This window comes from Centrocercus urophasianus, unplaced genomic scaffold (assembly GCF_019232065.1).
Source record: "Centrocercus urophasianus isolate 14NV4802_14NV808 unplaced genomic scaffold, USGS_Curo_1.0 seq_9, whole genome shotgun sequence".
Taxonomy (NCBI): domain Eukaryota; kingdom Metazoa; phylum Chordata; class Aves; order Galliformes; family Phasianidae; genus Centrocercus; species Centrocercus urophasianus.
Genome location: NW_024885532.1, coordinates 29,078,023 through 29,093,298, shown reverse-complemented (window position 1 = coordinate 29,093,298; position 15,276 = coordinate 29,078,023). Strand labels below are relative to the sequence as shown.

General features: G+C 37.1%; 1 protein-coding gene across 1 annotated transcript in view; it reads left to right on the top strand.

Moving 5' to 3' along the window:
- The window catches only part of FRY (FRY microtubule binding protein), a 160,017-nt gene that overhangs the window by 122,524 nt on the left and 22,217 nt on the right, over positions 1-15,276 (top strand). The window contains exons 47-53 of the mRNA XM_042839018.1: positions 2,187-2,327; positions 3,058-3,237; positions 4,239-4,400; positions 5,163-5,237; positions 6,259-6,429; positions 11,916-12,116; positions 12,628-12,789. Coding sequence (XP_042694952.1) covers positions 2,187-2,327; positions 3,058-3,237; positions 4,239-4,400; positions 5,163-5,237; positions 6,259-6,429; positions 11,916-12,116; positions 12,628-12,789 — 1,092 coding nt within the window. The remainder of the gene's footprint in view (positions 1-2,186; positions 2,328-3,057; positions 3,238-4,238; positions 4,401-5,162; positions 5,238-6,258; positions 6,430-11,915; positions 12,117-12,627; positions 12,790-15,276) is intronic.

Below are 15,276 nucleotides of genomic sequence, written 5' to 3'. Positions count from 1 at the left end.
TGCACAAGGAAGGCATTTCTTTGCCTGATAAATGTAGCCTGAGAAGTGCTGCCAGATTTGGAGAGACAAAGGCAGTATTCATTCAACCAGCAGCAGACAGCCCTGGCAGCCCTTGGAGGAGAAGGCTTTGCTTTCCACCAACTTCCTAGTTAACATCTGCTTCAGGAAACTGAGCTAACAGAGTGTGCTACCCTAGACCCAGAAAAACCCTACCATACCCTAGAGAGGAATCTACAAGTTTTCAAAACAGTTCATAGGAACCAGAGTCAAAGACTGAGAAGAGTTAGATTTCATTTTGCAAATGTAGTGGAACCACCTTGTCCTGGAATTCACTGATCTGAATGATGTGTTATCTAAACTCCACCTTGCTGCTGGTTTTGTTACTCATCATAGCCAAAGAATTCTTACTGTTTTAAATGAGTTTTAAAGTTGTTATTCCTTACCACACTTCAGTTCTCATGAGAAATTCATGATGCATTCAAATACACTTGAACTATCAAAAACCACATGCATAATTACATCAAATGAAAACTGACGTAGTCCACAAATGTTTATAAAGTTGAGGGAGAAAGATCTTTTTAAGCCAAATGATTCTGTTGACAACAAACTTATACAAAACTGAATGGAAATTGGAAGCTTTCCTAGAACAGTTTTCTTGCCAGTTACAGAGGAGAAAATCTCACTATTACCCAAGAATTCATTTTCCTTTTAAAAAAGTGATTATCTGATGTAAAAACCTCTGCTTGAGAACACAGAATTCCTTCCTCTCATCCAGATTGTTTCTTGCCATCCTTTATTTCATGCTTAAACGATGTACCAAGTGATGTGCTGGATAATATGAAACAGTGTACAAGGACAGAATCGAGATCCTAATAGAACGCAAGAAAAAGCCTATAACGCTGTTTTGAAAAATTACTAAGCACATTTATCTCTCAGTAAAGGTATTGATGGACTGTAGCTGCTTACCTTGTATGAACTTTAATTTCAAAATTTCCTACTGTCTTTTTGTAGAGGAATGGATAAAGCATGGTGAGTTCTATCTATTGAGCTATAGTAGAGCTTGCGTACTTTGTTTTGCTGCTCCTTTTTACTGGTGAAAGAAATCAGTAGATACTTCATGGGATTACATAGTCTGCTTTACCTGAGCATTTCTGCTGGCATGAAACATTATCATTCAATAGAAAGCCTGTCAGGTCATTCAGGGCAGTGAGTTCATCTAGTAAATTACTAGTGTCTTCTTGAGTAACAGTTGGCATTTTTGTCTTTTGGAAGACTGATGACATGACACACTGTGAAGTCTTTTAAAAGTAATTTTCTAGATCTTCTAATCAGTGCTAGATGAAGTTGGCCTGAATGTAAAGGTAGTTTCTAATCTTGAAGCTCCTGGTACCTTTAGCTAACGTTTAACTGCCTCTGAAATTTGTGGGGAGGGACAGTAGCTGTCAGCAATGAAAGAATGTGCTGCCTTCCAAGAAATGTTCAGCTCTTTCACCCACATGCAAACATAACGTGTCTGTCTGTATGGGTCCTGAATTAGTCATGTACATGTTTGAGCACAGTTCTGTTTCCAAGCTTCATTGAGGTATTCCGGTATATACATGCAGGTGTTCCAAGATTCCGGGATCTAGATCAAGCCCCTCTTTGTATTAGTGTGTACATAAGGAGACCCCAGGGAATCCATCTCCTTCTTAGCAGAAAGTGTTTCCTTGGCAGTTACAGCTAGTGAGCAGTGGCAATGAAGTATATTTGGGTAAATATCGATATCTGAATAGTAGTAGTTTTGTTTCTTTAGCATGTTGTTGTTTTTTTTTCTCCTTGACTTTCAGCAAAGGCAGAAATATAAAGGTACTCCCCTGTTTTTATTGGATGTACTTCCCCCATTAATGTGTAAATATTACCTGCCAGTTTACTCATCTGTAGAATCTGTTTTCTGGATAAGTTAGGGCAAGCGTATATAGAAGATATGCTTCGTAATCAAAACAGGCTGGCATTTGGCTCTCAGCTTAAAGCTCTATTTTATTTCACACTTTTATCATCGTCTCTTGTAAAATGTTTGTAAAATGCTATTGCAAAATGAGGGGGTGAGGAGAGATTAATAATAAAAGTGCTATTCATGAAACTAGTAACTTTTCCTTTAGGGAAGAAGATCTCAAAATTTATCTATAATCACTTTACTTTTTTAACAGCTGCTAGAAAAGGGTCTTCCCAGCATGCAGCAGTCCCTCTTGCAGATGATCTACAGTCTTCTCAGCTATATGGACCTGTCAGCTATTCCTGTCAAACAGTTCAACATGGAAGTGCTAAAAACTATTGAAAAATATGTACAGGTAAATTTCTCCTTTGTATTAAAATAGGAACTTTACAGTATTTAGTATATGGATTTTCTTTGTATAATTTTAGGACTACATCAGCTGGAAGTACTGAGAACGTCCACTGTGATAACTAATTAATAAACATCCTTATGCCTAATAGGCTGTGTGTCCCCAGATAAGATGCCCAGCTGTGTATTCTCTGTGTGGGAAGGGTTAAACTGCAGCTATATTGCTTTGGGAAGCAGCTTGATACCAGGCAGATCCTGACTGACCACTCTTTTTAATAATTAGTGTGAGGGAAATGTGGCATAAGCACTTCCTTTTAGAAACTTCTGCACCTGACTCTTGCTGAGTGGAAAGCACCCATCTCTACTAGGAAATCACAGCTATAAAGTGCCTGTTTTGAATCAGTTTTTCTGTTAAGCAGAATCTGCAATGGCACCTATTCCTAATGATCAGGCATGCAATTGGAAGTTTAAATCCTTTGTCTGCCAAACTGGCCTTTCTTTCAGGTCCCCCACTTTGCAGGATAGTTCCCTAACAGTGGTATCTTAGGCAAGGGGCTTAGTTTCTGCTTTGAAACTGTTCTGTAAATATGTATTTAGTCACTGGTCAAGACAGAGAATAAACAGTATTATTCCAAGTCCGCATTCTAATTATGTGTCAAAAATATGACTGTAAATTTGTAAGTAGTTATGAAAATATGTGAATCTTTCATTTGCTGATTAAATATGTCTATTTCTAGAGCATTCACTGGAGAGAAGCTTTGAACATCCTGAAGCTGGTAGTTTCTCGTTCTGCCAGTTTAGTTCTACCATCATATCAACACAATGATCTTTCAAAAATGGAAATACATCGAGTGTGGAACAGTGCTTCCAAGGAGCTGCCAGGGAAGACGTTGGAGTTTCATTTTGATATTTCAGAGGTACTTCTTGTAATTCTGCTGCTTAACACCTTGGTGAATCCTGTCATTCAGTAGTTCCTTAAACAAGTTGTAGCTCCTTGAGACAACGGAAAAGTTGTGAAATAAAGGAAACTAGCAGTAGGACTAGAGGGAATGGCCTTACGTTGTGCCAAGGGAAGTTCAGGTTGGACGTTAGGAAAAACTCCTCCAGAAGTGGTCGGATGTTGGAAGGGGCTGCCCAGGGAGGTGGTGGAGTCACCATCCCCAGAAGTTTTCAAGAAATATTTAGGTGTGTTGTACTGAGGGACGTGGTTTAGGGGAAATAATGGTGGTAGTTGAGTTGTTGGACAGGATGATCTTGGAGGTCTTTTCCAGCCTGGGTGATTCTATAACAGAAGAGATAATTTGAACTCTTTTACAGGAGTGGTTATCCTGAAGATCCTGTATACCTTTCAATTTTGTAGAATTGAATGGTCTTACTGGCTTTAATGGGCAAATCATTCGAGTTACGTCTGCGTGATTGCTTGTGGCATTATAGATTTCTTTGTGTAGGTAATAGTCAGAATATTGACATAAGGGCTTTTTCTTTTCATGTAGGAACATGAAATTTTTAGTAAATGCTGAACTTTCATGAATCCAAGAAAGAATTTCATTGTGCATTAAAATGGGGCCAGACTGCTCAGTAATCTTAATCTGGATTTGAAATAAATTTCATAAACTTTCTGGTTTTATTGTTGAAATTACGGGTTTTTGGGTTACTTCTTATGTTATAAAATGTTTTGACAGTTTCTTTGAATGTTAGCTATTTTTGAATTCAAGCACAAGCTACTAGGGATGGCAGCAGCTACTGAGAGTTCACAGTGAAAAGTAATGCAAGTGACATAAAATTTGCTACACTCCTTCTTTCACCCATGCTTGTGATGTTCAGAGCAATCTTTTCCTGCAACTGAAGTGATTGGCCCCATTTTAAGTTCCTCCTGGAGCACTGCATTGTATTAGTGAATATTTACTCTCTGTTTAAGACTCCAATTATTGGGAGGCGGTATGATGAGCTGCAGAGTTCTTCCGGACGAGATGGTAAACCCAGGGCAATGGCTGTCACCCGAAGCACTTCTTCAACCTCATCAGGATCTAACTCCAATGTCCTTGTTCCTGTGAGCTGGAAGAGACCACAGTACTCTCAGGTAAGCTCCTTTAAAATAGCCCACTATTCCTTAATAGTTGCACTTGGAGCAATTGAATTAACACGAACTGGATTCCAGCCTGGCTGTGTGTGCTAAATATCTCTCTCGGATTCAGAAATGAACTGAGTTATGTTTTGTTTCCATATGGCATTCTTTTAACCTGTAGACCTCAATGTCAGATGACTCAGCTGATGGGTGAGTTCAGGTGTCAGCGAGGAGAGCAGACAGACAGCAAGTGCTGTTTTCTAAATGTTGTTTTCTTGGGAAATGTATAAAAAGAATTCCTTGGAACAACATTCCTGAAAGTGATGTGTGATTATGTTACTGATTTTTCTAGCTTCAAGTTAAAACTATGCATAATAAATGTATATTGGGTTTTTTTTATGCATAATTAATGGCATGGTTTTTTGGTGTGGTTTTTGTTTTTAACATAGCAGATTATATAGGAATGACTCAGCCCTTAATTTTGCAGAACATAATTATATACGTGCTTAATTGGAAACTTCTAAACTGTCCTTTCTGAAGTTATCCACAGGATCTAATGTTTTGCTATTGGGCTTACTAGGCTAATTTAAAAATAATAAGCACTAAAATAATTAAGAGCTATTTTTATTTCTCTTTTCTCTTGCTCTGGGAGCAACCCTGAGAGCACTGAATGACTGAACCGTTGATTGTTTTTTTTAATTAAAATTTTTTATTTCTAGCCACCAGAAGAATGAGTGGCTTGAAAAATGCTAACTTGAGAAATGTCTTGTCTTCTAGAAAAGAACAAAGGAAAAGCTGGTACATGTCCTTTCTCTGTGTGGTCAGGAAGTTGGACTGAGTAAAAACCCTTCAGTAAGTAGCCTTCCATTGACCATTTCTGTATATCTGAGTGCCCAGAACTTTAAACATGAAGAACTATATTTCCCAGTGCTGCTGATCTGATTTGTATAATTTAATGTCATATTGCAGTCATTCTGGTTTACACTGGCTCATACTGCAGTTCTCAGTGTACTGGCCCTTGGGTGAATGGCCTTCTTACTTAAGGATGATTTACTTACAGAGCCTTTTTGTTGAGAGAGATGTGTTGCTAGAAGTTTGAGGTATGACAGCTAAGTGTGTACAGTAATGACCTCTGGTATTACCAGTCTGTAGCCTTTATAAAGTACATAATCAAATTACAGAATTAAAGCTGAGGTGGAGTCTGATTTTTCTGTTAGGTAATACTTATAACTTTACTTTTTAAAAATTAATATTGTCTTGTGCTAAGAAACAGGCAATAGATCAATGTAAGGACATTCTTGAAATAATTATTAAATATTTTCTACAAAAAAATAAAATTTCTGAACCCTCTTTTGAATATAGTTTATGTATCAGTTGTATTCTGATGAACAGATCTTTCATTTCTACAAGACGGGCATTTTCACAGCTAAATTGCATGTATAATTATTTTTAGTAGGAAAGGAAAAATTATCTTTCAATTGTATTTCTAATCTTGACAGATTTTAAACATCATTCTTAACTAGTTTTTTTAATTATTATTATTATCTCATTCCCTTGACAGTATCTGTGTTGCAAAGTTCTCTGAATATTGTTCCTGTAAATGCATACAAACATTTCAGGCAACATCAATCTGCAGCCATTAGGAGGTAGCTGTAATATTCTTGGACGTGTTCCTGCAGTATGAAATTGTTTCTTTGCACAAGTTTAATCTGAAGGCACCTGTCCAACATAAATAATAAAGAGTGTTCTAAAAATACTCAGTGAAGGAATTAGGTGTGTACTGGAAATACAGCCTTCTGAATAACCAATTACAGCTTTTAGGAAGAAACAACCGTAGGGAACAGTTTGTAACAAGAAGTCCTTTGAATTGTAGGTGATTTTTTCTTCCTGTGGTGATTTGGATTTGATTGAGCACCAGACGAGCTTGGTGTCCTCAGAAGACGGAGCAAGGGAGCAGGAGAATATGGATGATTCAAACAGTGAACAACAATTCAGAGTCTTTAGGGACTTTGATTTCCTAGATGTTGAGCTGGAAGATGGGGAGGTACAGTATATTTTATCTGAAACATCTTTTTTATTAAAATGCTTCCACGTTATTTGTACTAAAAGCTGTAGTCCTCTTGTAATATGAAGCTTCAGCTGTATAACTATAAACTTCAATTTGTGTTGAGATTATTTATAATGTTCACTTACTGTTTACTTCAGTAGCATAACAGTGACAGGCTACCACACCCTTCCTTTTTGAGTCGGCTTTAGGAAACACTGCAGAACTGTTACTGGAAGATAAAGCTGCTGTTCCAATACCTTTTAAGTGAGCTCACTTTTAATTCAGTTTATTTCAAACACAATATTGAAGGTCTGAATTGTTAGCAAGTTATATTTTGAGATTTTAAAAAGCATAAAATTGTTCCAAATCTGTTGGTTCATGAATAACCCTCCAAAATACAAATTCAGACCTTCAGGCTGTTGGTACTCCTACAACTGCTGATGAAATCACTAATTCTTAGAGAGATGCACCTTTCATTCTGCTGACACTGTCAGTGATTTCATCATTTCATACAGAAAAGAAACAGAACCCTGGGGGCCCAGATCAAGTCTTCACAGGTCAGACTGCCTGGTAGCTAAACTGCTGAAGGGAAGAAGTTGAAAAAGTGCTGAAATTTGGGGTGCTGCACTCTTTGCTTATATAAAATTTGAAGTATATCTTTGTACTTGGGTGCCAAACAAGTCTAACAGTTTTGTTGCTATTTAAATGTTCTGGAATTGACAGCTCTTGAGAAGAGTGCAAATGTTCATCATACTTAACTGTTTAACCAATTGCATAATTTGGACATGGATTTTAACATGAATATTCTCAGGCATCACTCTTAGCCTTGAGAAAAACATGTACAGGAAGAAATAATCAGTTTTTTCCACTAGTAGAATTATTTAAGATAAACTGACCCCTCAACTGTGAACTGGCATCTGAATTTAACTTATTTTCCAATGAAAGAAAGGACGAATGAATGGAAGGAGATGTCGCAGAGTCCTTACCTATGGTCAGGAATATCCATATGAAAATGTAATTTAAGCTCACAGCTGCCCATTGCTTTGCTCAACAATAAATTAAAATTAAATTAAAAAACAAGTGACATCATTAGTCGAAAAAAGATTAAGCAGATATTATGGAAGAGCTTTATTTTCCAAACAGTGATAAAAAACAGCAATGCGGGGTTCCTGAGTCCGTGTGTACCAGATGCAATTGTTTCTGTGTCTTAAGTGCTTTCAAGATATTACAAGAGATTGGGACTAATTATCATACAGTGATTGTTTGTCCAGTGGGTAATATGTAGGAATTTCTTCATTCTCTTCAGTTAAAAGCATATACGGACTATGTATAATTACACAGGATAATTCCTGTCCAACAGTGCACCTTCATGGACTGTGATCCTGCAGAGATTTGTTCTCTATATGTGGCTGACTTCAAGTCTGAAGCCTAACTAAATATATTAATTGTCTTAAGTTGGTTGTGAAAAAGATACTAAACTGTTCTAGTTTTATGTGAAATAGAACTAAAAATGTGGTCCTTTACAAAAGGCAATTTGGAAATTGCCATGGATTGTATTCCAAGGTCTAGATCCAATCTGATTTACCAGTGTTGTACTGAAATTGTTTCTTCATCCAATTTCAGACCCGGTAGAATCTGTATCTGTAATGACTCAAAGGAAATCAGGGCTGAATTTATATATTAATAAGCATTAATAAAAAAAGTGTTGGAAAAACTGACACTAGGAAGAGCAAAAAAAAAAAAAAAAAAGTTACAATTTGAACAGGTCAGTGATGCTTTTGTCCCCCCCGATCACAAAACTTTTTTGAAACTTAATAAAGATGTGAAAACAGTTAATGAATGTTTTTGAACTTTAAAAATAGGTCTGAAGAGTTGAAGTGTTTTGTTTTTTTTAATCACATTAGTTAAAACTGTAGGCAAATGTTTGTCTATGATGTCTTTAATGCAGTAATTTTACACAGATTCTTTCTATTTGTTTTTCTATCTGTTATATCTGCTACCCAGGAACTTCAGGTAAGAACGCTACTTGAACTCAGATGTGCTGGTATATGTTTATGCCTTCTTGCAAATTTGTATTATAAGATAATCTCGTAGTCGTGTTGTTGCCCTCCCCCTCTTGTGTGTTTGGGTGGGTGGGCAGATGAGTGCCTGCCCTTCTGACAGGTGCTTCAGTTTTGTCTTGTGTTAGAATTATTTTGTATTTTCTTTCACAAAGTTAGTTTTAAATTTCATTCTGCTTCATTTAAAGTCTGATTTTAACATTTTCAGCGTTCTTGACAAATTTTAAACTTTCTTAATTCTACTATCAGCATTTCTATTGATAAGTATATAATGTATAAGTATTATGTGCAAACAAAAGAATTCCCAGCCTTACAGTTGCAGTATGATGGCTCCTGTTAGCATCTCATGAAAGCTGATACTTGAGACCTTTTCAGAAAGCGTAGATTGTTGTCACTGAGAATAAATCAGTTAGTTCATACACCTTAATTCAGCTGCATACTCCTACTGCCTTTTCTGGAATCTCTGAAGAAAACTGAAAAGGTGCATCAGTGTTTGTGAACTGCAGTGCAGTTTCATATATAGAGGGGGCTGCAATGACACAGAATTTGGATGAATTATAGAAGGGATTTGACAAAAAATTATTTTGCATCTATGTTTCTTACATCTTGAATATCAGTTACGATATTCCAAAACAACCCCCAGAAATATCTTTGTCTCAAAATCCCTGTGCATTGGAAGATACAGTGATATGGAAGTGCTGCCATACTCTTCCACACAGTACTTTTGCCTACATCCTTCAGTATTTGTGTCAGTCCATTAACTCTGCCATTACAGATGGTAAAAACTTAGGAAATAAGTTTTCTATGTTTCTTACTGGCTTTAGGAAGGAGATAACACTACTCTCCTCTACCCTGGGCTATATCCCTTTTCAGTGTCTCCCCTTTCTGTGCCTCCCCTTCCCCTGGGTTGTGGTATTGCTTAAAGTGGCTGCCACGGCCAGTTTGCTCCTGTACTCGAGGGCAATGATTGCGGAATGTTGGATGTGATAGCTGCTCACTGCCAGTGAAACACATCTGTAAGTGACTCTTTTCCTGGTGGCTTTGTCAGATAGGAGATGTCTTCGCTCAAGCTGTAGATTAAAATGAGCATCCTCTCAAATACATCTTCCCTCCTGCTTGTTTGCTGTGAAATAAGCACTGCTTCAGACCACAAAGCCTAGTCCATCTCAGTACACATGCTGACCTCTTGTATAAATTCAGTATGATATAGGTGTCCCTGTAGCAAGGTTATGCTTACACCAAAGCTATGGGTTATTTCAGCTCTTATCCTTTGCTCTTCCTTTTGATTCACTCCCCACTTCTAATAGCATGCCCTTCTTTTCTCTTCTTTGTGTTGTCTTCCTTTTTAAACACATTGCAGAACTAAAACAGGACAGGAAATAGGCCCACAGACATGGGCTGAAAAGTTCATTGATAGCTGTCCTCAACATTGAGGATCCAGTTGTAATAATGATCATCTTTGCTTGCTCATAGATTTTGCTTTGTTACTTATTAGATTATTAACTCATGCAGCATGTCCCATTGCTGCATGTGTCCATCCAGGGGAGGATGAGTTGCCAAAGAATTTGTTAAAATAAGTACTTGGAAACTGTACAGCAATTTCTATGAGTTAGAGATCTAATTTTTTACATCTTGGTTTTTATGCCCTTCCTGCATAAAATTGCTGTGTCTCTGGATGAAAACACAGGGTTCTTCTAATAAATGTGTCAGGCTTCATAGCAAATTATTTATCATTTGCTCTTCAATGTAGTGCATTCTTTAGTACAACATGCTCTTGTAGATTGCAGTTTTTGCATTTTTGGATTCTTTTTTTTTCCCCAAAAATGTATTTCTCTTTTTTCCTAATACTTGTTCATGAAAAGCAAGCAGAGTGTAAACTACAACTGAGCTTTTCCTATTTCCAGTCGTTTTCCAAAGCTCCTTGCATTAAAGGACAGTGATGCAAAGTAAGATCTATTTGTGCAGGCTGTCAGTTGATTGTTAAGGAAGTGAGGTCACTGTAGAATTAATTGCACATTGCACAGTTCGGGGCACCCATTTCAGGAAATGTCTGAGCCCTGAATATGGATTACTCAATTGTTTAAAATCAGATATTACCTCTCTGAACTCAGACTGTATTTTTTCTGTGTTTGTACATGGTTTCAATCTTCATGAGCATAGGATAAAGTCCTTCAATAATCAGTGATTTGCTAATGCTTATGATTTTTAGGCAGAACTATATTTTTTTAAAATTCAGCAGGCTCACATTTAAAAGATCGCTGCCAACTTGAATTTTCAGCAGTTGGTGCGTTTGTTGAAGAGTGTTGGTACTTTAAAAATCCTGTCTTAAGAAGTCAGCCCTCAACTTTAATGAATGTTTCCTTTCTTTGTAAATTCCCTTCCTGTGTGATGTGACGTTGAGGGTTTTCACCTAGAGAAACCCAAACCTGTTGCTGGATACTTCTCTTAGAAACCTTCTGTTGTTTCCAAAGCTCATGTGGTCCTTGGCAGGAGCAGCTGCAGATGCATCCACATTGCTGGACAGGAACATGGCCAGACTTGGTCTGGTTTTGGCGAAATACATGAAGTAATCAGAAAGATGGTAGCAAACTATTTGTCATTTTTATACATAAAAGAATTAAGTGACCTTTGTACCAGTTGACCATCCTAATAAGTGGTTATGCAATTTGATTAATGCACTCAGTTTATATAAATGTACGGGGGATTGAAATTAAAAGTTTATACAGAATGTTTGGTCCATTTGACTGTATCCTTTTGCAAAAAACTGATAGTATCAAGAAATGTTCGTGAATGCTTTACTTTTGAAGTGTAGTTTCAAGTAGTTCAAATAAGTTCAAGTGAAATAAGCCATATGAGCCTAGCATCATAAAAAAGTTTAAAATGTTTGCTGCTTTAGCTGTTATATTTTGCGTGCTGTAGGAGCAGTACATTCAAACCTACCTTAACTCATCACTGTGGTTACGTATGTACAGAAGGATGAAAAATCTTTAGCATATGTTTCACTATTGAAACATTGCTATGCCCTGTGCTCTTTATACGTTTAAACATCATTGGAAAAACCCCTTAAAATTGCTTCAGAACTTTTCTTTTGCCTGTCATTGCTCTACGGTATTGAGGTGTGTGTATATGTGGACTTACAAATCAAATTCTTAATTTGGCAAATGCATGAGAAATATCTAATACTGAAAAGAATCACTCTTCATTTAACTTTCATTTCCATGCTTCTGCTCTTACCTGCAGGTGAAGCACTGGAAAAAATTTTAAATGCTCCTGTTACATTGTGGCTTAACAAAGTAATATTTATATCAAATGTGTATTATATTTCTACATAAAAACATTTATCGACCTAACTTTGAGCTAATTATTAATTTTTTTATACAATGAGTTTCAAATGAAGGAAGCTGACCCTGTATCCAATTTCAGGGAGAGAGCATGGACAACTTCAACTGGGGAGTACGGAGACGGTCTCTGGACAGCCTGGACAAGTGTGACATGCAGCTGCTGGAGGAGAGCCAGCTTTCTGGGAGCACGCCCAGCCTGAACAAAATGAACCATGAGGACTCCGAGGAGTCATCAGAGGAGGAGGACCTGACCACCAGCCAGATCTTGGAGAACTCAGACCTAGTAAGTTGCTAACTTGAAATTTAACAGTAGGTAGGGTTGTGTTTGTAAATAAGCTGGGCTTTTAGTTTCCTCTCATTCAGGTGCAGTCTTAATCGTCTGACACTGGGAGATGACACTCACTACTTGCTTCTTCCTTATTTGCATATGTATGCAAGACTTAAAGTCCAAAACGTAGGAAGATTCACTTCTGATTAGACACCCTTTTTTCCACAAATAAGTATACGTCTATTTTTCATTAATGGCCAGTAGTAAATCTTCCTGATGTATTTAATACTTACAGAAATAGGAGAAGACACCAGTTTTGTAAATTGTGTCCAGTTTTCATTGTTCACTTCTAAGATGTTTATATGATTTTCCAATATATGTATGAAAAGTTTGTAATATGTCTGCATGTACAAAGAGCCTCCATCAGCGCCATTTGATATAACGTCTAATTTGCACATTCATAACAGCTAAGTGATGGGGTAGCTGTGTACTCAATTATTTTGTCCTTTTGTTGTTTTTCGAACAGATTATAAATCTTTCCCCATCAGAGGATACAAACCACATTGACTCACTTTCTACGTCATGTGACACAACCTCAGCAGAGCCTCATCATTTTAATATGGGAACATCTAGCTTTGACGTGTCTTTGCCTGATATGAATAATCTCCAAGTGCCTGAAGGATCCAAGGTTGATAAATTTTTACTTTCTTTTCCAGCTACAATGGATTTCATGTGTCATTTTTTTCAAGTTTATTTTGCATATAATTTCATGAAGAGTTTGATCTGTGAAAGCAAGTACATTCTGACTTCCTGTATGTAATGGCATCATATAGTATATAAATAACGTTGGGCACATTCATAACCTTTCTGTTTTGTTTGCAGTTTCTTTATTAAAAGCTTATACTTATTGTTTCTTGGGGATATTGCACTATATAAACACCAAGATGCTACTAACTCATTAGAAGATGAATTCATGAAGTGTTTACAAGTCACAGCTCTAAGGGAATGCTCTTTTGTTCTTCGTGCTGGTTTAAATCTAGCTCATGGGGTGGGTGTATGCTTGTATTTACTGGGATTTTTTTGTGTGTGGGAACCTATTGTACGGTTGTGTGCACTGGATTCAGTTCTTGCCTTTTGGCAGACACTCAGAAATTTTAAATTCGTGACCACAATATTAAGCCATCTTGGAGGGAGGGAGGCAGCAGGATTTGCAAGGATAAAAGAGCCACGTTCAGCACAGTTTATTTCAGACACTTGAATCAGAAGACAAACATAATGTAAGGTTGGTAAATGATAATGAGTGTGGTTTCTTTCATTTTCCGTTTGATAATACTTCTGTTTATGGGAGCTCAGGTGAACACTGTCTTTACAGAAATGTAATCCACAGGGGTTTTATTGTGGCTTTATAACACTTCCACCTTACCACTAAAGCTTTCTCTTCAGTGTTTGAGTTGGAATGTCTTCTGCAAGAAAGCAGGGTAAGAGAGTGCGGCAGAGGAGGAGGATGGTTGACTTGTGTTATCATCAGCTCTCATTCCTGTTCTTTCCTTTGATCTCTTTTACATGCAGCCACACCAATAATTGATGTGGTACTGCTGATGCTGCATGTAAGAGAAGTTACGGAAAGTAGAATTCTAGACAGTAAGACATAGGTTGGAATTGTGCTGAGTATGGAACAAATTCTTTGTGCTAGAAACTTCCCTATGAGGAAGAAAGGACTGGAGGAGGAAAGTGCAGTTAAGAATCAGGGAGGAGAGGAACTTCTTAAGGTAATCGTTGTGGAACAGATAAACTGATTACCATTTGTCAAAACAGCTGCTGGTGGACAGGCTATCATGTAACAACTGTGAGCAGCAGAAGTTGGCAGAATTTCAGTTCAGGAAGCTGCAGCCAGAACGGATATGTTTGCAGGTGGTGACCGTGACTAATCATGTGCATCCTGATGTTAAGTTACTGATTTAATGCCATAATAGCCGTGCACCAGTGTTCAGCAAAAAGTGAAAAGCTTTGGAAAAGGTAAAAAAGTAAAGGATGAAAAGTTGCAGCAGAGTTTCTTGCAAGATTGACAAGTAAATTCAACTCATCCTGAGGCAGGTTGGGGTGGTAAAGTGTACGTAACCCAAGGCAATAAGGCTTTACCAATATTATAAGGATATATGAATTGATAAACTTTACACGTTGCACCTTCTCAGTGTTTTTCACCTCAAAGATTCTTTTGTATTTTTACTCAGAAAAACTTGTTTGTTTATTTTAAGTAAGCAGGGATCCAATTTTTAGTTAAAAAATTGAAATTACACCTAGGTAATTTTCGGTTAATTTGGTAACATAAAAACTGAACCCCTCCATATTTCTTTTTCTGTCTGAGTTTTTATTTTCAGAGTGCTGATGGTATGTCAGCAGTGCAGAGGAAAATGCTTGTTTAGAGCTGTACACAAAGGTTTCCTTGTTGCATCATAATCGAATACAAAAATATTGCTTCTGCTTTTAAATACATGCAGTGAATGAGAGCAACAGGCAGAATAAGCAAGCATTCTGAAATGGTGATTTCCAAATTCCAGGAGTTACCATGAATGAGAAGAAATTAATTAAGCTTATTTTCTACTAAAGATAGTGACTACAGTAATTTGAGATACTATTTGTAAGAGATCAAAAGTCAGTGATAAATAATGCTATGAGCATGCACAGATTCAGATTATACATATTTTTCAAGTTACTGAAACTCATCTATTTCTAGAAGCGTATTCCAATCCTACGTGTGAATTCCATTCCTACGTGAATCTTCGGAGTCCACTTTTTTTCTTTTTCTTTTTGAAAAATGAATTAGTCTCCAGTGGGTGTGAAGTGCTTGCTTCCTCTTTCTTCCTCCCTTATTCTATCCCATCCAAACATGTTTGAAAGTGGTTAATGCTAACTCCTTCTTGATAAAGCATAAACAGTTTGTGCTGCAGTTCATTTTATCTGTCTTGAACTCAGGAATATTACTATCTTTTTTGCTCCCAACACACATGTACATGCATATGTGCATCTATGCAGGAGCACGTGCCTTTATGAGACATCTCAAATAGAAAAGATAAAGAGTTTACTACCTCCTTGCTGGAGTAATCTGAACCACCACTGCTGTGCAGAGATGTTGTGGATGATGTTGACAAAAGGCAAAAGATTGAAACTCAAACAA